The sequence below is a fragment of the Panicum virgatum genome, chromosome 1K (assembly GCF_016808335.1).
Source record: "Panicum virgatum strain AP13 chromosome 1K, P.virgatum_v5, whole genome shotgun sequence".
Taxonomy (NCBI): Eukaryota; Viridiplantae; Streptophyta; class Magnoliopsida; order Poales; family Poaceae; genus Panicum; species Panicum virgatum.
In genome coordinates, this window is record NC_053136.1 from 1,309,083 (window position 1) to 1,331,051 (window position 21,969).

At 51.0% G+C, this 21,969-nt stretch overlaps 2 protein-coding genes, 1 non-coding gene and 1 pseudogene across 3 annotated transcripts; 3 read left to right on the forward strand and 1 right to left on the reverse strand.

The window, feature by feature from the left end:
- Positions 1 to 134: 134 nt before the first annotated feature.
- LOC120698735 lies at positions 135 to 4,062 on the forward strand (annotated as a pseudogene).
- Positions 4,063 to 7,803: 3,741 nt separating this feature from the next.
- On the forward strand, positions 7,804 to 11,512 carry LOC120698810. Its single transcript, XM_039982586.1, has 6 exons — positions 7,804 to 7,947; positions 8,084 to 8,255; positions 8,841 to 9,404; positions 9,597 to 10,077; positions 10,169 to 10,250; positions 11,015 to 11,512. Exons 1-6 carry the CDS (start codon positions 7,909 to 7,911, stop codon positions 11,216 to 11,218), a joined length of 1,542 nt encoding a protein of 513 aa, XP_039838520.1. The 5' UTR covers positions 7,804 to 7,908; the 3' UTR covers positions 11,219 to 11,512.
- Positions 11,513 to 12,337: 825 nt separating this feature from the next.
- LOC120698887 (DNA-directed RNA polymerase II subunit 4-like) lies at positions 12,338 to 13,368 on the reverse strand. Its single transcript, XM_039982679.1, has 2 exons — positions 13,184 to 13,368; positions 12,338 to 13,037 (listed from the first exon to the last, which is right to left on the reverse strand). Exons 1-2 carry the CDS (start codon positions 13,230 to 13,232, stop codon positions 12,655 to 12,657), a joined length of 432 nt encoding a protein of 143 aa, XP_039838613.1. The 5' UTR covers positions 13,233 to 13,368; the 3' UTR covers positions 12,338 to 12,654.
- Positions 13,369 to 13,477: 109 nt separating this feature from the next.
- TRNAA-CGC lies at positions 13,478 to 13,550 on the forward strand. Its single transcript has one exon. It is a non-coding gene; the product is annotated as a tRNA-Ala (tRNA).
- The last annotated feature ends 8,419 nt before the right edge of the window (positions 13,551 to 21,969 follow it).

Here is a 21,969-nt window from a genome sequence, read left to right on the forward strand (position 1 = left end):
TTGGAGACAAATTCAGCTTTCAGGATGTGTCTCACACAAAACCACTCTTTCAGAGTGTCCTACACACAAATTTCCCTTATATAAACTAACAAGAAATTGTACAAGCAAAGAGGAAGATGATGGCACACTGAAAGATGAGTCTTGTGCATTGTGTTAGCTGCAGCGTCCAAATGAATCCAACAAAGTGAGCCAACACAGACCAAAGCAAGCACTCAGCAAATATACTAAAATTTTGCTGAAGAGGGGTCACAAATCATGACACCTATACTTTACAAAGTCACTTAGACACTTACCTGAAGAATTAGGACAAGTCAGGGGTGTACTAGCAGCAGTATTAAACTTGAGCTGCAGAGTCAAACCCAGAGTAGTTTGTCAATCACCTCCTCCCCTTCTCCCTCCTTTCTCTGGCTGGCTGGCCTCCAGCTGCTCTATTCCTCTCTCGGTCTCTCCTACAGTCCTACTTCCCGCAAGTGAACAAGAAGAGCAAGCAAGATTGAAGAACAGGAGCAAACAGAGCTTAGACCATGATCCCAAGATGTGAATTCTTGGCGCTTCCTTATTCTACGATCATGAGCTAGCTGCCAACGCCTGCCAGATCGATCACCAACCACCACCTTGTCTTGTCTCGAGGCATGGCCTCCTGGTGGAGCAGGAGCAGGAGCAGGAGCAGGAGCAGGGCAGTGATACTACTGCTCGTCTGGTCTGCGATCCTCTTGTCGCGGTCCGGAAACGGCGCCGCTGGGCAGCAGCCGCGGCGCTGCGGCGCCAGCGACCTCGCCGCGCTGCGCGGGTTCTCGGCCGGCCTCGACTCCGCGGTGGACGGCTGGCCGATCGCCAACGCGTCCGACGACGGGTGCTGCGACTGGCCCGGCGTGCTCTGCGACGAGGCGCCAGGGGGGAGCGCCGCCGCCGCCGCCGTCGGGCTGGTGCTGCCCAACCGGACGCTGCGCGGGGAGGTGGCCGCGTCGCTCGCCGGCCTCGCCGCGCTCCGGGTGCTGAACCTCTCCAGCAACGCGCTCCGGGGCGCGATCCCAGTGGCGCTGCTCCGGCTCCGGAGCCTCGAGGTGCTCGACGTCAGCGCCAACGCGCTCGCCGGCGGGTTGGGCGCCGGGGCGGTGATCGAGCTCCCGTCGCTACGCGTGTTCAACGTCTCGGGCAACGCGTTCAACGGCAGCCACCCGGTGCTCTCCGGCGCCGGCAACCTGACGGAGTACGACGTGTCGGGCAACAGCTTCGGGGGCCCCGTCGACGCCGCCGCCCTCTTCGCCGGGTCTCCGGCGGTGCGCGTCCTGCGGCTCTAAATGAACAGGCTCTCCGGCGCGTTCCCCGTGGGGTTCGGGCAATGCCGGTCGCTCGCCGAGCTCTCGCTTGACGGCAACGGCATCGGCGGCGCTCTCCCCGACGACCTCTTCGGCGTCGCGACACTACAGCTCCTCAGCCTCCACACCAATTCCATCTCCGGCGGGCTGTCGCCTAGCCTGCGCAACCTCAGCAGCATCGTCCGCCTCGACCTCTCCTTCAACGCCTTCTCCGGGCCGCTCCCCGACGTGTTCGACGCGCTCACCGGCCTCCAGGAGCTCTCGGCGCCCTCCAACAAGCTCTCCGGCGAGCTCCCCGCCACGCTCTCGCGGTGCCGCCGGCTCCGCGTGCTCAACCTCCGGAACAACTCCTTCGTCGGGGACATCGGCCTGGACTTCCGCGCGCTCAGGAACCTGGTGTACCTCGACCTCGGCGTCAACAGCTTCACGGGCCCCATCCCGGCGAGCCTTCCCGAGTGCAGGAGCATGACCGCGCTCAACCTCGGCCGGAACAAGCTCACCGGCGAGATACCGCCGTCGTTCGCCAACTTCTCCTCGCTCTCCTTCCTCTCGCTCACCGGCAACAGCTTCTCCAACCTCTCGTCGGCCCTGCGGACGCTGCAGAGCCTCCCCAACCTGACGAGCCTGGTGCTCACCAAGAACTTCCACGGCGGCGAGGAGATGCCGTCGAACGATGCCGGAGGCATCGCCGGTTTCCCCAGCATTCAGGTGCTGGTCATCGCCAATTGCGAGCTGCACGGCGCGATTCCGTCGTGGATCGCCGGACTTCGGAGGCTGAGGGCGCTCGACCTGTCGTGGAACCGGCTCGCCGGCCCGATCCCGCCGTGGCTGGGGCAATTGGACCGCCTCTTCTACCTCGACACATCGAACAACTCCCTCCAGGGAGAGATACCGGGCAGCCTGACGCGGATGCCGGGGTTCGTCGCCGGCGGCGGCGGCGGCGGCGACGAGGCGCAGGTGCAGGACTTCCCGTTCTTCATGCGCCGGAACACGTCGGTGCAGGGGCGTCAGTACAACCAGGTGAACAGCTTCCCGCCGTCGCTGGTGCTGAGCCACAACAACCTCACCGGCGGCGTGCCGGCTGCTCTGGGGGGCCTGACCAAGCTGCACGTCGTTGACCTGAGCTGCAACAAGCTGTCAGGCCCCATCCCGCCGGAGCTGTCGGGGATGACAAGCCTCGAGTCGCTTGACCTGTCGCGCAACTCGCTCTCCGGCCCCATCCCGGCGTCGCTCACGCGGCTCAGCTTCCTCTCCCACTTCGACGTCTCGCACAACAACCTCTCCGGCGAAGTCCCCGTCGGCGGGCAGTTCTCCACCTTCTCCCGCGGTGACTTCGACGGGAACCCCTTCCTGTGCGGCATCCACGTCGCGCGGTGCGCGGGGAAGGAGAAGGACCCGCCGCTGGAGCAAGAGGATGTCAAGGAGCGGAGCACCAGCGCCGGCGTCGTGGCGGCGATCAGCGTTGGCACGGCGCTGGTCCTCGCCGTGGCCGCGGTCGTGACGTGGCGGGTGTGGTCGAAGCGGCAGGAGGACAACGCCCGGGTGGCGGCCGACGACGACGACAGCGGCAGCCTCGAGTCGGCGGCGGCGAAGTCGACGCTGGTGCTACTCTTCCCGTCCGAGGACGACGGCGACGGCGAGCGGACGATGACGCTGGAGGACGTGATGAAGGCGACGCGCAACTTCGACGAGTCCCGCATCGTGGGGTGCGGCGGCTTCGGGATGGTGTACCGCGCGACGCTGCCCGACGGGCGCGAGGCGGCGGTGAAGCGCCTCTCCGGCGACCTGTGGCAGGTGGAGCGCGAGTTCCGCGCCGAGGTGGAGACGCTGTCGCGCGTCCGGCACCGGAACCTGGTGCCGCTGCAGGGCTACTGCCGCGCCGGCAAGGACCGCCTGCTCATCTACCCCTACATGGCGAACGGCAGCCTGGACCAGTGGCTCCACGACGAACGGCGGCCGGCCGCCGGCGGCGGCGCGCTGCCGTGGCCGGCGCGGCTGGGCATCGCGCGCGGCGCGGCGCGCGGGCTGGCGCACCTGCACGCCTCGTCGGAGCCGCGCGTGCTCCACCGCGACATCAAGTCGAGCAACATCCTCCTGGACGCGCGCCTGGAGCCGCGGCTCGCCGACTTCGGGCTGGCCCGGCTGGTGCGGCCGGCGGAGACGCACGTGACGACGGACCTGGTGGGCACGCTCGGGTACATCCCGCCGGAGTACGGGCACTCGTCGGCGGCCACCTACCGCGGCGACGTGTACAGCCTGGGCGTGGTGCTGCTGGAGCTCGTGACGGGGCGGCGGCCGGTGGACATGGCGCGGCCGGCGGGCGGCGGCCGGTGGACATGGCGCGGCCGGCGGGCGGCGGCCGGGACGTGACGGCCTGGGCGGTGCGGATGCGGCGGGAGGGGAGGGGCGGGGCGGGGAGGTGGTCGACGCGAACGTCGGCGAGGGTAGGCACCGGGAGGAGGCGGGTAGGGTGCTGGACGTGGCGTGCGCCTGCGTCAGCGAGAACCCCAAGGCGCGGCCCACGGCGCAGCAGGTGGTGGAGTGGCTCGACGCCATCGCCGCCGCCGCCGCCGGTTGACACCGACCACGGCGTGATGAACAATTGTAACTACTAACTGGAGATGATGAAAAAAGAAATCTAATGCGTTTGGAGATGTGTGCACTTGGAAAACTAAAGTTTTGGAGTAGTACATAACATGATCCTACTCACTGACACCGGATATATCGTATCAGATATATATACATGTATAGCATAGTGTGATTGATCGAATGTTGAAACCACCCATAACACTGTTGTTATGGTGTCTTGCAAATCCATGCAGCAGAAACACCTTCCCCTGGTCCCAAAACAATTGTTTGATTGCAAAATAATGAAAATAGAAAGGGAACATATCAGGTGCAAACCAAATTTTCTGTGCAATGACTCAGATTGAAGCCTCACATGAGCGTAGCCCTGCTCTCTTCAATCTCATTCGCTCGATATACTTGCACGAATCTCAAACATTGGAAGTTCAATACTCTTCCCATCTCCCGGAAGATATATAGGATTTCCCGGCATTGGCATCGGCTGGAGGTTTTGGGATTTGGCCCGAATGAACCGAATTTCATCGAAATTCGTCCAATTCAGCCCGGCCCGAGATACAACAAAATCGGTCAAAATATTTTGGCCCAAGTCAAAATTCCAGTCCATATTAGGGTCCAACAACAGCCCACCAACATCCCTCACGCTCCAAAACTGCCTCACCGTCCAATGATTTCTTGCGAGCCGCCGCCGCCGCCAACATTCTCTGCTCGTCGCCTCCTGCACCGGCAACCTGCAGCCACCAGGAGAGTCGCAGTTGCTTCCTACCGTCCGAGCTCGCGCCATGGACGCTCCTCGACGCCACCCACATGCCATGGCTGCTTCTCGACGCCCGCCGTCACGCGTGAGCGCATCTGAGGCGTCGTTTGTGCCATCTGCACAACCTGCTAAGCTCCTACCTCAATGGCGTCGTTGCTGCCCTCCCTCCGTGTTCCACGCCAGCGCCACATGCATCCTCTGTAAGCCCACTGCAATGCTTGATGGTTTAGAGAAATTTTGTTCAAATTTGCTCAAATTTCATTCAAATTTTGAGTGGGTACCGGTCCGAATTTTCCGAATTTCGTCCAATTCGGTGGGCTCAGAACTTTTTTAGAAAAAGAATCCCAGAACCTTGTATGGGACACTGCTGCGTGACCCACTTGTTGGCACGAAACTCTCATGAGGGAGACCAACCACAACCAAACCAGATTTTAATTAAGATAATATAGATTGGTTTGGTTTATTCAGTGGGCATTTGTTTACTGCAGTATTGTCTCTTTTTTTTTTGGGGTAAAGGAGAGCTTTATTAATTAGATCGGAGGATTACAATCGTTTTTGATAAGATCATGCACGCACACAGGCACTGGACCTATCCAAACTGTTGTATGAGTATTTCTCCGAGCTAAATGAGCAAACTCATGAGCAACTAAATTACACTCTCTGTTTTCTCTCGGTTCTTTTGTTCTCTTCTCCTCCTTTTGTTTTGTGCCCTCTTTTCGTAAATAAGACTTTGATTTGCTTTCTCACTTAGTAACTGCTGCATTTTCAGAAACTTGTGTTGACATCTCTGTTATTTTTCATATTCCAGGGTTGATGGATTGATGCTTTAGCTCCGTCCCAAAATATAACAATCTTTGACCAATAATATCTAAAAAAATAATTACTTTTAAATAGAAAAGATTACATGTAACGATATTTAGTTTCATACAAATAAACTAATATCACTTTTATGTTGTCAATCTTTATATATCTTTTGCGAAAATATTTGACTTTGAAAAGTCAAAAAGTTGTTTCCACGAAGGTAGTACCTCAGACTTGCAAACTTATTGAAGTGTTGGCACACTTATTTATAATTTGATAGTGTATCCGCATCACTGCAGCTTTATGTTCCCTTGGTCCCAAAACAATTGTTTTATTGCAAAATAATGAAAATGGAAAAGCACAGTTTTCCCCATTGAGACAGAAAAATAGCACAACAAAAAGGTTGCATTAACTTCAGATAAAACTCGGTCATACATGATCCAATAATCATAAAATTTTTACTACAGCTCAATCATATAATGATTAGCCCATCATAAAAATTTCACAATAATTGGATGACGAAAACTGTAGCTATAAATTAATTACAGAAAAATATATATCTAAAGATATAGCAAATTTTTTTACTAAAGTATACTATATATTATGTTCACTGCGTATATCTACTCACGTGGAGTTCAACAAAATTGGATTTTCTATTTTATACATTTTTGTGATTTACTATAATTTTTCAAAGATTCAGTTAAAATAAATATAAAAGAAAAATAGTAAAACCGTCCTCAAACCCACTCAAGGAGGTTGTGCGACCGGTTTCGGGAGTCCGAGGAGGCTGGTCGGCCGATTTTAAAGTTCAGAGAGGAAAAGAGGACTCGGCCCAAAGTTCAGAGAGCCAAAAAAAAACTTTTTTCTATTAAAAAGAAGCAATGTCAAATGGGAAATTTTCAGCAATGTGCATATTGCAGCAGGCCAGCCACTGACGCTTATTGGGCTTTATTATTGGGCCGGCCTCCAACTGCCGCGGCTGGCCTGCTAGTAGGCCTAATGCTAAGACGCCGAGGGTCACATCACGCACGTGCCAATTCTCAGCTCCTCTCATCCCATAGGAAACCCTTTGGTTACAGCAGAGTTGTCGGCTGTGGTCGCGCCTTCGTTGCTCTGCCACCCAACTTGCCGCTACAGCGGAGGGGTTGCTCGTTCCATGGAGATAGATCAACAGTGTAGATGGGTGTGGAGACGTTGCGAATTGTATTGGATGGATTAGCTGCCATGCCACCATCCTTGTCGCCAGCATAGCAGGGGACAAGGTAAGGCGACGGACCGTCAGATGGATCTAAGACTCTGAAATGATTCCGTTACTGTGGGCCCACGGGCAGTCTTCTTCTTCTTCTTCTTTTCCCCAGTTCCCACCATCATCCCTGCTCGTGAACGAATGAGGAAAGATCGGACAGAGTTGCACACTAGCTCGACAGGCTCTGTTGCAATGAATGCCCGATGATCCATACAGTACGCTCTAATAATACTCATAAAGCAAGATCAGAAGTTATAATAGGCCGTGTTTTGTTATTTCCGTGCACGTTTTCCGAAAAAAGAATCTCGTATGCATGGAGTACTAAATAAAGTCTATTTTCAAAAAAAATTTAGGGATAAGTGTAATTTTCGAGACAAATGTAATGATGGTAATTAATTGATGATTTGCTACAGTGATGCTACAGTGATTATCCTCTAATCACGCAGTCAAAGAACTCATTAGATTCTTCTCACGATTTACAGGGGTTGTGAAGGTGGTTTTATAATTAGACTTTATTTAGTACTCTAAATTAGTGGTCAAAGGTGAAAAAAAATTCTATAGAATCCTAACCAAACACGGTCATAGTCTGCTTCTCCTAATGACCGATCTGGTTGCTCACATGTTGTAAAGCAAGCGAACGAGGACACGAACAAGAGCAGCAGCAGCATGATTGCGAGATGTGATCTAAAATTTCTAGATTGAAGGCCCAGGCGTCGGCGGCCTCCTCGCATGAGGACGAGGCCCTGCGCTCACCTCCATGTGGGCCCGGGCATAGGTCCCTGGGGGCGCATGGGCTGGTGGCGCGAGGAACGACGAACGATGACGAGGAGAGAGAGAAGGCGGGGTGGCCGTTGCCGGTGAGGTAATCACCACCTCACGTCTCCTCAGGTAGCCCCCCTGCATTGACCATCTTGCCCTCCGGTGCTCCCCCCGTTTCTCCTCCCCGTTGCATCCAGTGGCATCCTCTGTTAATTGTTGCAAAAAATGAGGTCAAAAGAGTCATCCGGGAGCCCGTCAAAAGGCAGTCAAAAGTACACACACTCCCGAGCTAGTACTACGCATTTAACTCACCTCATCACTCCCTTGATCTCCTCTCTCTCACCCCGCACTCCCACACCTCATCAGCCAGGGGGTGTCCGCCGCCGCCACCTCCCGCTCCACGCCGCCGCAGCCGCAGATCTCCGCCCGCCGCCGCCTCCGCCATGGAGTACGAGCGCATTGAGAAGCCGTTCCCCACCCAGGCACGAACCCATCTCTCCGTCTCCGACCCGGCCTCTGCTGCGGCCGCCTTTCCTCCTCAGATTCTCTCTGCCCGTTCCGTTCGGTGGTGAGTAATGCGAGCCGCCGCTGACACGCTGTGCTGCCTGTGACCTGCAGGGCGGCGGGTTCTCGCCCAAGCGCCTGCGCGCGATGCTGCTGGGGGTGGACAAGCGCCGCAAGGGCCACGACGCGGAGGAGGAGGAGGACGGCGGCGCCGGCGCCGGGGACGACGACTACGGCGCCGTGCCCAGGGCCTCCGTTAGATCCGACGCCGACGCCGACGCGCGCGGTGGGCATTCTGCTCCCTCCTCTTTTCCCCCCTCCCTTGCTCGATTGGGATGGGCTTTCTGCCCAATTGAGCCCTGCATTGCTTGGTTTCGGACATTCGATTTGGTGGTCAATGCATGGTCAAAATTTGGCCACCCTGCTTTACAGCATACGTATTTTTTCCTCAAAAGATGGATATAGGCAACCCTCTTTTTCTATCAATGGAGCTCCGTCTGTGCTGTACCCTAAAGTGGAAAGGAGAATCTTTTCGTGCTCTATGGACACCGGGGAACGCGTTTGGTGGTTTGTTTGTGACTGGTCGACGGGGTTGTAGGAAGGGGCCAAATGCAGTTCCAAACTGCAGTTCAGTCGTGTGGCCTTCTTTTGGGTCGTTGCTGCGCATTTTCTTTTCTTGCTCCAGTTGGGGTTATGCCGGCCGTAGAGGTCAACAATCTTATGTTTCTCCAACTAACTTTCTGGTTTTCAGTTAGAAGTGCAATAGCCATATGCTTCAGTGGGTAGCTGCACTGAAAGTCTTCTGACAACGATTGCCTGAATCTTTAGCTGATTTCAGAGTGTGAAACTGTGTGATTGGCTTCTTGTGTAGGTGGAGGTGCCAATTGCGAGGAATACAAGGACGTGGATGTGGTGAGCACCATCTCAGAATCTTCAACCTCACTTGAGACAGGGAGTGGGCACCGTTCGAGAGATACCCACTCCATGGGCTCGAGGGTAAGGGTGCCCGAAGAAGATCCGTGTGATACTGAGAGTGTGGCCTCCAACTTTGAATTCCACAAGGAACGAGGGACCTCTGCTCGGTCAGCGGCGGCATCAGTTGTTCCTCCCTTCTCAAAGCCTGCTCCATCAAAGTGGGACGATGCACAGAAATGGATTGCCAGCCCAACAACAAACCGTCCTAGCAGGGCTGCTGGTGGGGCAGTACCCAGGAAGATGGAGAAGCCTAGCTCTGGCATGGGGAGATTGCCAGCAACGAAGGTTGTGTTGGAGGCCACAGAGGAGATAGATACTAAGAGGATTGACCCAAGCCAAGAGAAGAGGGAAATTGGGTGGCAGAAAGCAGTAAATTGGGCTCCACCTGATCCCTATCCAGAAGCGGAGCCTTGTTCAAAGACTACAATTGCTGCAGAAAGTACAATAGTTGATTCAACCGGTTAGTATTGTGCCCTTGTTTTTCATCTTGCCTCGGCTCTACTTCTTCCACAATTAATTTTTGATGCATTGTGTGTTGGTGATCAATTCCTTCACTGGGCATCCTTTTCTTTTCTTTCTTTCATTCATCTACATCTAACTGGAAAAGAAAAGAGAATAATTGATAGCTGCATTTTTTTGTGAATGACTGCAGTTAGTTTTGATCGTAATGATTCATCCACCATGCTTCAAAGCGCAACAGCATGTATACCTCCACCATCAACAGTTCGGTCAGTATCAATGAGGGATATGGGTACTGAAATGACTCCTATTGCAAGCCAAGAACCATCCCGGACAGGAACACCGGTGAGAGCAACAAGTCCAAATTGTTCTCAGCCAACAACTCCACGAAGGACGTTAGGCCCCAATGCAATTGGTGCTGTTATCAGCCATGGAGAATGTAGCAATGCTGAATTAAGTGAACAGGAATTACAAACAAACACTAGGAGGGAGATAATGCTTCTTGGCACGCAGCTTGGTAAGACAAGCATTGCAGCATGGGCAAGCAAGAAGGAAGAGGAAAAGGACGCATCACTTTCACTGAAAACAGTGCCCATGGACCAATCCACACAGAACATAACTGAAATCCGTGCAGCTGCATGGGAGGAGGCTGAAAAGGCCAAATACTTAGCCAGGTGCTTATATCTAAGTGTCTTCTATCTGCATTTTTAAATTCTTTGGTTGGTGAGTGACTTGATTAATATGCTGTCCCTTTTTCTTTTCCAGGTTCAAACGAGAAGAGATCAAGATCCAAGCATGGGAGGATCATCAAAAGGCCAAAATTGAAGCTGAAATGAGAAAAATTGAAGTAAGCAGCTTATTTCCTGTCATTCAAAGTTGCCATGCCATGTCCATGGATCCTGTTGGTTTTGCCTTTTATCTGGGATGTGTTTTCCTCTCCCCCTCTTTATAATTTTTAGAATCCTTATTTTATTTTCATGCCATATCTTGTCAATGCGCATATGCGTATATGAGATAATCCCTACATTGGAAGTTTGCATATCATTGTAGGGAACTTTACAGCTTATCACCTCCTCCAGCTATGATTTATCTGAATTAAATGCATATCTTACCCTTTATGGCTACCTCTCAATTTGCTGGGGATGCAATTATTTAATTATTTGGTAACTGTTCACAGTGGCAAGCAGAATATAAAGATCATAGGTATCAAGACAAATAAGTAGAATAACACCTTAATCACAGAACAAAAAATAGCCCAAGACAACACTTGGAACCAGAGCAGCAATTTTTCTCTTGCATCAGCGTAACACTTGGTATTAGCATATTTGTCCTTCCATTTAATCTTGGATACGACATAGCAACAACAAGGCGTTTTGGATACACCATAGCAATACAAGTATATTTTGTTCCATTCAGATATAGTATGGTAGGTTCACTAGCTTATTCAAGTTTGTTATTCTGCTGCCTCTATTCTCTTGCTCTGTATGCCAGGGATGTTTCAGAACATATAAAACCAAATGTTGCAAAATTCAGTTTTTCTTACAAACATTTTCATGGATGTTGCATTGTTCATATCAATGAAGTAGTCATCATGGTTTTGTGTTCCTGAAGGTTGAAGTGGAGAGGATGCGTGCCCGTGCTCAAGACAAGTTGATGACCCAGCTCGCATCAGCAAGGCACAATGCAGATGAGAAGCGTGCTGCCGCGGAGCTGAAAAGGAACCGTGCGGCAGCAAGGACAGCCGAACAGGCAGAGCACATCAGGAGAACCGGCCGAGTGCCGCCTTCCTCTGGCTGCTGGAACTGGTGCTCGTAGGAAGCAAGCTAGCGCCTCTCCTCCCTCTGCCCCTGTGAAGCATCTCACCTGTTACTGTCTACTAGTGAAATGAATATCGAGTGTCTTGTAGAACCTTCCTTCCTTTTGGATTGATTCAGTAGATATGTGACAGAAGAAGAATGAATCACTTGTAACTACATATGTAAAGATGTGTGCCTCATGGCGTCTGTGCTGTGCAGTTACTGTTAGTGTCACAGATGCCTCGAAATCATTGTTAAGTGAAGTTCAGAATCCAGGCTCAGTTTGCAGAGGCTTGAATTGCAGGATGTTCAATTTGTGTTCATATGTGTGGTATATTCAGTAATATGGTTGCATTAAGGAACAGAAAACCCTAGGGGTGGGCAAAATATAACCGAAACCGATTAACCGAACCGAATCGAACCGCTTTAACCGCAAAAGTCGGTTAATTCGGTTAACGGTTAATTTTGCGGTTAAATTTTTTGAGATATTCTTTAACCGCATATTATTTCGGTTTTGATGTGCCACTAACCGATTTAACCGAATTAACCGATTTAGCAAGTTGAGTGTAATATGTATTTATCTTATGTCTTAAATATATGTATAATCATGTGAGATATCAAGAATTCTTGGTTTTCATAATTAAGATATCTAAGTGAGGCTACATTAATTGTTTTTCTAGCTTTCTAAGCTTATTTTAGTGGCCAATAGCTTGTAGTTGATGTCATAATTTCATTCTAATTTGCTTGTTATTTATGTATTGTATACATTACGGTTAACTGCAAAACCGAACCGATTTAACCGCAACCGAATTTACGCGGTTAAAAGATTTCTAGCTACAATTTCGGTTAAGAGTTTGTCATAACCGAAATATTTCAAAACCGAATTAACCGAACCGATTTAACCACACTAACCGAATGCCCAGCCCTAGAAAACCCAAGCTGTTTTCTTCACCCGAGAAACATTCATCAGAGGCTTGCTCGTCAGTTGGATTCACTGAATGGAGGCCTCTTTGTGCAGAATTTAGCAGTCATATTCTTAAACATATGGAACGAACAAGGTTCCCTTTTCAACATATCATGATCGGGGCTCTTGTCAGAACAGATCAAGAAAATGTGAACGCTGCTGAACAATAAGAAATTCAAGTACATCTTCATCTGGAATGTTCCCTTTTAAGCTTCATGTTCATACCAGCAGTAATAGATGTAGCACTGCTACTTTTATGAGACGTCCAAAGAACAGGGAAAGCAACATCATCATCAAAGGCCCTCTCTTGAGTTCTCAAATTCGCAGCATGGAGGCTTTTTGTTCAGAGTTACAAAGATGAATCATTGCTGATCATTAGCATGGAGCCTGATGTGACAAGGCAGGGCAGCCAGGGGAACTGACGGTCCAAGTGAACAAAAGGCATGGCCATGGCAATATAGCAAGACTGCGGCAGATGGCACTAGAGCTGGCTACTCGAACTTCTTGATGAGGGAGAGGTCGTTGAGCATCTTCTCGATCTTCTCGTCGCCGGCGTCGCCGTCGAACCTGCCCCCGGACTTGAGGGAAGGGACGAGCGCGGTGGCCTCGCCGCTGGTGTCGGGGCAGAGGTTGCCGATGGTGCAGAGCTCGAACTCGGCGAGGCCGTAGCGGCTGAGCGTCTCGCGGACCTGGCGCACGGCGTCGGGGTTCTTGTAGCGGCTGAAGCGCTTGACGTACTGCAGCGACTTCTCGAACACCTGCGACACCTGCGACGAGGGGTCCGAGTCCGACGCGTGCCGCTGGATCTGCTCGTACTTGTGCTCCAGGATGATGGCCACCTCGCAGTTCATCAGGCACTTGGCCTTGAGGAACTCTGCTTCGACACGGCAGCGGGTTAATTGCGTTCGCACCACGACGGCGATGATAAAGCAACACGCCGTCCGGCGAGACGGAAGAGCGGCGAAACCCTAGCCGCCAGGGGGGGATAGTGGGGAGAGCAGGAAGAGAGGGAGAGCGAACCTTCTCCGATCTTGAGCTCGGCGGCGTTCTCCTCCTCCTCGCCGGACATCTTGCTGCTTCCGACCGGAGCGAGATCGCCGGAGTTGGAATTGCTGCGATGCGATTGGACTCGACTCGATTGAACAGCCGGAAGGGGATGATGGGGGAAGCGGGCGGTGGCGGCGGCGAAGCGGGCTATTGGACTGGGCCGGATCAGACGGACTCTTGGGCAAGATGGGCCTAATACTGGGCCGAAAATGGATAAGACCCAGGCAGATTACTTCTTGAATTAAGTAGGCTCGCGTCCCGACAATCGGGGGTGTAGCTCATATGGTAGAGCGCTCGCTTCGCATGCGAGAGGCACGGGGTTCGATTCCCCGCACCTCCATTTCTTTTTTTTTTCTTTTGTCCTCATTTCCAGTGGCTGGACCCGCCTGCCAGAGCGTGCCTGCGGACTCGATTGGCAGAGCGTGCGGTGTCGCCTCGTCGTCTCTACCCCTTCGGAGCGCGCGTGCCTGCCCTGCCGACTCGATTGGACTCGATTTGAATGTTTCGTGCAATATAAAATAGTAGTTGAGGTGGACTTTTTTTTTTCAACATATCTTTTGATGCTGCAAACGGTGATTTTTTATGCTGTAGAACTTTATTTTTATATTGTGGATGTTATTCTTTGATGTTGTGTGGACCAATGGAGCGTCCGATGGGAAGTTTAACCATCAGATGCGCGGATGCTAGCAATGTCAATTTATTATTTTTGATGCATATTGTATCCTGACAGTCTGATTCCCTATTTGTAATTTTAATACTCCCTCCGTTTTCGTTTCTTTAGGCATATCACGATTTTCTGCATTTTTAGATTTATAGGGTGCAACCCCCTTGGAAAGCTCATTTAATTGGGAATCCGAATCGTCACGCTATGGGGATAAATCTTCCGATGCTCCAAACTCTGCTCGTTTTTTTCCCTCTCGATGGCTGCATGCAAAAAGGAAGAAAAGTGTCCGCCTGCAATTATGGATCCTGGGAAGGCGATGCACATTCATCCGGAGTTGAGGCTGATACGCCTAATAAACGAAAAACGGAGGGAGTATGTCAACTAAATTCTATGTAGAAATCTCAATGAAATAAGCTATGTATGTCTGTGTTAGTTTCGGCCCGCGGGCCGTTGGACGGTCTCCAGCCAGGATTTTTGGCCTTATCCTCAGGTCGTGTCGGGCTCGAGCTGGTAGAGAAGCAAGCGCTTTTTTCTTTTTTATATTTAAAAAAAATAAAAATTTCAAAAATATATGTCCGTTTTGAATTATTTCAAAAATACCCCCGGTCGCACTCCCATAGGGCGACAGGCCCTTAGTGTATTTTTTTTTCAAATTTGCAACGAGATCCCTGGAAAAAAAAAGAGGCCCTAGAGAGCCATTTAGTACCAGTTGGTGGTTCCAACCGGTACTAAATAGGCTACTCTGATAATGGTTTGGAGTCATAAACCGATACTAAATTGTCCAGATGCAACTTAGTATTAGCTGGTGGTTCTAGACGATACTAAATTACTCCGACAATTTGGTATTTTCTACATTTAACTAAATTTATGCATGCTTATTGAAAGTAATTACTATTTAAACTACAAGTGTCTCTGTTCTACTATAGCTCATTTCCCAAAAATGGAAGAAAATTATAAATGTTTGTTAAGGATAATTCAAACATCTACCTCCAACCTTATTATAAAAATAATAATAATTCCCAGATACTCTAGGCATACGCTCGGATACTCCGGACAAGGGTTCGGACCTCCGATCTATATCCTGGATATTCCGAGCGTATGCCCGAATACTCCAGGGATGGGTTCGGACATCCGATCTATACGCCCGCATACTCCAGGCATATGCCCGGATACTCCATAGTCAGCCACACTATGCAATTGTTTTTAATAATTTGTAGATTTTATGCATGATATTATGTTTAAGATTTCTTACTTAGCATTTTAACTACCTACTAGGATGTCACAAAAAATAACATATATTTCCATTTTTATGCATTTATATAATTGTTTACACACAAACAACATTTGAAATACATATAAAAGAAAATTTGGAATTTTCTACCATTTAAATGAATTTATGCATGCTTATTGAAAGTAATTACTATTTAAACTACAAGTATCTAGAATAATATCTAAGGAAATACCAAAAATATACTTAAGTGTCTCGTTCTATTATAGCTCATTTCTCAAAAATGGAAGAAATTTTGAAATGTTTGTTAGGGATAATTCAAACATCTACCTCCAAACTTATTATAAAATAATAATAATAATAATAATAATAATAATATCTAAAACTTCTCCAAAAAATATGGAAATTGCTATAGAATCATTTTATGGATGTTTAAGCTTGAAATAAAAGTTTCATTAGACTTTGCAAAAATTAGGGTATATATTGTTCACAAAATGGATGGATCTCTCACATTGTTCCATATAAATAAACTCAAACTTCGAAGTTTATACACCCTAAAGTCTTTTCTCATTCATATATACTTTAAATTTGGATCAAATCTTACCTTTACCCTCTATTAAAATTTGTTGATTTGCATTGTCACTTGTTGTGCGTAGAAGTTATTTTTTCTATTTTTAAATATCTAATTGCAACAATCTTGTGAAAGAAATTACAAATTTATCAGTTGTGGGGTTTGTAGGGTACCCACAGCCGGGTGGCGGAGTGCACCCGCCTATTCCCAGTGAGGGAGGACTCTGGGAAGTACCTTGGCGATTGGGTTGATCTAGCTTTGGGAGGAAGCTCACAAGAACACACGATTTAGAGTGGTTCGGGCCGCCGGAGCGTAATACCTTACGTCCACTGGGAGATGTATTGTATGAACATATCCTCCCCAGGCCTTGGCTTTCACCCAGCCTGAGGTCTTCTAGCGGCGCCCCCTCCTTTTATAGATCAAGGGGGAGCGGATACATCGGACATTGGGCCCCGACAAGTGGGCCCAACGTGCTGTGCGGCATACTGTGCAGAGTACTTGAAAGACTACAGTGGTTACGAATCTTTCCTCCGATACGCGTACTGCTGCTCCTCTGACGCAGGGGGTCTTCTCCTGTCCCGTCAGCTAGGCGCCCGTTGGAGTAGCGTAGCTTGCGGCGTGGCCTGCTGAGGCTATTATGTAGCGTCATAATGGGCGAAGCCGAGCCGTCGTGTCCATCTGTTATGGCAGACTGGCAGACGCGGTATGGGCGGCGCCAGCGGCTCCACTATCTTGGTAATACGCGATCAATAGTGCCCCCCGGTCAAAGAATCGCCTCGGCTTCTGCTACATCAATGTGGACGTCCACCTACTGCAATGAATGCAGTGGTGGGTGAGGCCTTATATGGAGACCAAGCGGCCTTGTATACGTGTCCGTGCTAGCCGACACGTGTCGGCTCCGGACCACCCCAAGGCAGGGCGTCGACTTCTTCCCTTAGCGAGGGGTCCGGTTACTATACAGGTGGTCCGGGCTCCACGGGAGGTCTGGAGCCCCGGCTATTTGGGCTGAGCGCCCGCCTTTCCTGGGACACACAGCGTTCCCGGACCTTTCCAGTTGTGAGACAGGTCCGGGGCCGTTGTCGAGAGAGACAGGACTCCGGACCACAGGGGTCCGGATGTTTGGACGTAGCCAAGGATAACTACATGGCCCTTGCCTAGACACAGCAAGAGGGGGTACCCCAGTTCTGGGGTACCGACAGTGGCCCCCGGGCCCACCTCGGGCGAGGTACGAACCCGCGGGTGGGGCCACCATCGCGATGTGTTCCTACGCAACTTGATTGCGTTGGTGTGCTGATGGAGAGAGCGGGCATCCCGGACCCCTGAGGCCGGTATGCCTGTTGCCGGGTTCAGGTACTAGGGTGCTCTCCACAGGGCGATGAAGGTGTAGGCTTAGGGTACGGAACCAAGCTAAGCGGCTACACAGACTTCGGATCGCTCAGGGAGCAAGCACTACTTCCCGGACCTGGCTCTTAGCGACCGTGGCGAGCGGTCTCCGCCGGAGCGGGCCACCGGAGTGGACTTAGAGCGACCGTGGCGAGCGGTCTCCGCCGGAGCGGGCCACCGGAGTGGACTTGGAGCGACCGTGGCGAGCGGTCTCCGCCGGAGCGGGCCACCGGAGTGGACTTGGAGCGACCGTGGCGAGCGGTCTCCGCCGGAGCGGGCCACCGGAGTGGACTTGGAGCGACCGTGGCGAGCGGTCTCCGCCGGAGTGGACTTGGAGCGACCGTGGCGAGCGGTCTCTACCGGAGCGGGCCACCGGAGTGGACTTGGAGCGACCGTGGCGAGCGGTCTCCGGCGGAGCGGGCCACCGGAGTGGACTTGGAGCGACCGTGGCGAGCGGTCTCCGCCGGAGCGGGCCACCGGAGTGGACTTGGAGCGTTGCTGACGATCCGATGAAGCATGTTTCCGGACCTTATAGTAAGATGCAAAGAAACCAAGCCTTATACTAGAAGGGAGCCCGGGATCTCTAAAGACAGCAGACTCGGATACTAGAGCACTTGTATCAGGGTAGCGAAGTACGTAAACTTAGGGTACATTACCAGGCTAAGCTACGCAGAGCTTCTCTACCCCAGGATACGAGTACCACTTTTCCAGAGCAGATCCTTAGGGGTCCGAACTACCTTCCAGCTAGAAGGGGTGTCCCACCTGACCATAAGCCAGCAACTTAACTTGGATTGTTAGCAACAAGGGAAACTCCGTTCAAGAGGAAAGAATAGTTAAACCAAGGCGAATAAATGTAATCAGGGTGGAGCCTAGGTAAAACTGAGAAAGAAAATCTCCTTTATTATTGTGGTTGTCACGGTATACATCAAAGGTCGGGATTACGAGGTCGGACCTCCACCGCTCCGGACCGCTTTTTGCCTGTTTGTGTGATAGGGCCAGAGGTCGGGTTTACAAGGTCGGACCTTGACCACTCTGGACACACACATAGGCACCACGTTATTACAAAGGAGGAACTCTCTTAGTCTTTTCTTAGGAGTAACCTACGGCTGCATGCTATACAGCGTGTCCTTCTCCGGTTGGAAGCGGTGCGAGCACTCCCGAATTCTTCATAGTCGTCGGAGGCGAAGGCGCCCTGGATGTGCCTGAACCGGATCATCCAGCATCACCTCGGGAGCTCGGGGGACCCCTCCTTGCCTAAGAGTTGTCACATGCTTACATGGCATGAGACAAATTCTTTGGCTTGAATGGGAGAGGCCCCCAGCCATCGTCGTCGTCTGCCGATGAAAGACAGACACCCTTGCGCAGCAGAAGGACCGGTTCGACGCGCGGAGAAGTGCGGTCGTTCGCCGGCTTGTCCTTGGTGCTAGCGCCAGGGGCCCCCGCGCCTGGTGGCGGGGTCCTATCTGCAGCAGCACCAAGAGCCCCAGGCTGTGCCGGAGACGACGCGACGACACGGTCAACTTCCTCCGGGATGGCCGTCGGCTCCAGGCTCCATGTTGAGAGAAAGCCTTGAGCCGACGCCATGCCACCGCAGAGGAAGTGTGGCCGTTGCTTGAGAGAAAACCTTGAGTCGACGTAGGGGTAGCAGCGCCCAGCGGCGCCTCCGCTGTGCGCTCCCGTGCCGGCTCTGAGGTGTTGCCGTGGCGACGCACATCAGACGCCGCTGCCGTGCGCCGCCGCACCGTGGGCGTTGGTGCCCCAGTGCTACAGCTCGTGGCATGGGTGACGCCCTGCCTTCCTTCATCTTCTCACTCGTCGTTGCAGAGGATGAGCTCAGCCCAGAAGCCTGAAGATCCAGCCAACGCCTGCTCTCCCCACGGACGGCGCCAAATGTTGTGGGGTTTGTAGGGTACCCATAGCCGGGTGGCGGAGCGCACCCGCCTATTCCCAGTGAGGGAGGACTCTGGGAAGTACCTTGGTGATTGGGTTGATCTAGCTTTGGGAGGAAGCTCACAAGAACACACGATTTAGAGTGGTTCGGGCCGCCGGAGCGTAATACCCTACGTCCACTGGGAGATGTATTGTATGAACCTATCCTCCCCAGGCCTTGGCTTTCACCCAGCCTGAGGTCTTCTAGCGGCGCCCCCTCCTTTTATAGATCAAGGGGGAGCGGATACATCGGACATTGGGCCCCGACAAGTGGGCCCAACGTGCTATGCGGCATACTGTGCAGAGTACTTGAAAGACTACAGTGGTTACGAATCTTTCCTCCGATACGCGTACTGCTGCTCCTCTGACTCAGGGGGGTCTTCTTCTGTCCCGTCAGCTAGGCGCCCGTTGGAGTAGCGTAGCTTGCGGCGTGGCCTGCTGAGGCTATTATGTAGCGTCATAATGGGCGAAGCCGAGCCGTCGTGTCCATCTGTTACGGCAGACTGGCAGACGCGGTATGGGCGGCGCCAGCGGCTCCACTATCTTGGTAATACGCGATCAATAGTGCCCCCCGGTCAAAGAATCGCCTCGGCTTCTGCTACATCAATGTGGACGTCCACCTACTGCAATGAATGCAGTGGTGGGTGAGGCCTTATATGGAGACCAAGCGGCCTTGTATACGTGTCCGTGCTAGCCGACACGTGTCGGCTCCGGACCACCCCAAGGCAGGGCGTCGACTTCTTCCCTTAGCGAGGGGTCCGGTTACTATACAGGTGGTCCAGGCTCCACGGGAGGTCCGGAGCCCCGGCTGTTTGGGCTGAGCGCCCGCCTTTCCTGGGACACACAGCGTTCCCGGACCTTTCCAGTTGTGAGACAGGTCCGGGGCCGTTGTCGAGAGAGACAGGACTCCGGACCACAGGGGTCCGGATGTTTGGACGTAACCAAGGATAACTACATGGCCCTTGCCTAGACACAGCAAGAGGGGGTACCCCAGTTCTGGGGTACCGACATTATCTATCTTATAGCTCCCAATATAATTTTTACATGTAATAAAGAACATCTAAGTTGGCATGTAGGAATTTCAAGAATTTTCGAATAGATTTGGTATTTTCTACCATTTAAATGAATTTATGCATGCTTATTGAAAGAAATTACAAATTTAAATGTTTGTTAGGGATAATTAAAACATATACCTCCAACCTTATTATAAAATAATAATAATAATATTCTCGGATGCTCCGCACATATGCCCGGATACTCCGAACAAGGATTCGGACATCCGATTTACACGTCCGGATACTCCGGGTATATGTCCGGATACTCCGAGGTCAACCACACTATGCAATTGTTTTTTAATAATTCATAGATTTTATGCAGGATATCATGTTTAAGATTTATTGCTTAGCATTTTAAATACCTAGGGTGTCACAAAAATAAATTATATTTGTAATTTTTATTCATTTATATAATTGGTTACACAAAAAATACATTTGAAATACATATAAAAGGAAATTTGGACTCAATATGATGAATTAAGTGCATAAACGTATATTCAATTTAACAAAGTGATATAAACTACAAAAATTTAATTTTGGATGGTCAAAATAACATATATTTACATATTTAATTAATTTATTTAATTTTTTACATCATGTAAAACACGTACAAAAGGAAATATGAGAGCAGTTGGTATTTGACTATTTAGTGTCGGGCCGAATTCCTGCTCGGTACTAATGAGCCTCCACGAAATTTTCCCGCCAAAGGAGATAGTTTAGTACCAGGCCAAATCCCGGCCCTGTACTAATGAGCCTCCACGAATTTTTTTCCGCCAATGGAGGCAATTTAGTACGGGGCGTAACCAAGGCCCGGTACTAAAGTGATGCTTCTATATATATATATATATATATATATATATATATATATATATATATATATATATATATATATGGAACTTAGCGTTTCGATCTCCAGTCCCCTCTCTTTCTCGTTACCGTCTTCGATCCATCTCTGCGCCGCTCCTCCTCTGCGCTGTCGGTCCGCCTCCGCCTCCGCGTCTTCGGTCCACCTCCGTGCCTCCGTGCCGCTCCTCCCCCACGCCCACGCGAGTCCCCGTCTCGGCGCCGCCCGCCGCTCCGCGTCACGACCTCCTCCTCCCATCCAGGTGGGTGGCCAGCAAAGGTCTTTATCTCTTCATCCTTTCCCTTCTCCTTTTTCTCTTATCTCTTCTCTTTTTCCTTCTCCCTTCTCTCCTCTCTCGAGCAGGCGGGTGGATCCTCAGGCGGCGCCCCCCTGCGTGGCATGTGGGCAGGTGCGGCTCGGCCACAATGGCGGAGACGCGCGCGGGATCGGCCAGACTGCGTCGGCGGAGAATTTTTTCGTTTTCAGATATGTAGTTGAATGCTGAATTTTCCCTGTTGAATCTCTCTTGTTGCATATTTTTTTCTTGTAATCTTGAATCTTTGTAATCTTGTCTTAAATGTTGGAATGTTGTAATCTAAATGAAGCTTTTCCGGCTCCAAACCCCTTCCTGCTTATCTATTTTTTCTCTGTTCTTGACGAACATTGAAGAACAGAGGAGAAAGTTGAGCAGACGGTGGTAGAAAGGAAAAGAAGAGGAGAAAGAGAGAAGGAGAAACAACCTGATTTTTTTTGCACCAAAATTTCTTTAGTACTGGCGGGTGTCCGTGACCAATACTAAAATGCTGCACCACGAGTCCTACGTGGCGAGCAGTTTAGCACCGATTAGGCCGACTGGTACTAAGAGCATACGCACTTAGTACCGAAAACGCGGTACCGGGCGGGGTGCCGGCACTAACCGGGGGTTCCCCGTACTAGTGTGGATTTTTCTAGCAGTGTTACCTTTGAGCATGACCGGCAAGGAATAAGCATCATAGGTACTTAGCAGTTATGATGGCGGATATTGCATCCATGGGCAATTATTTTTTTCTGTTGCCAAACATCTAACAAATGTGTTCAATTAAATC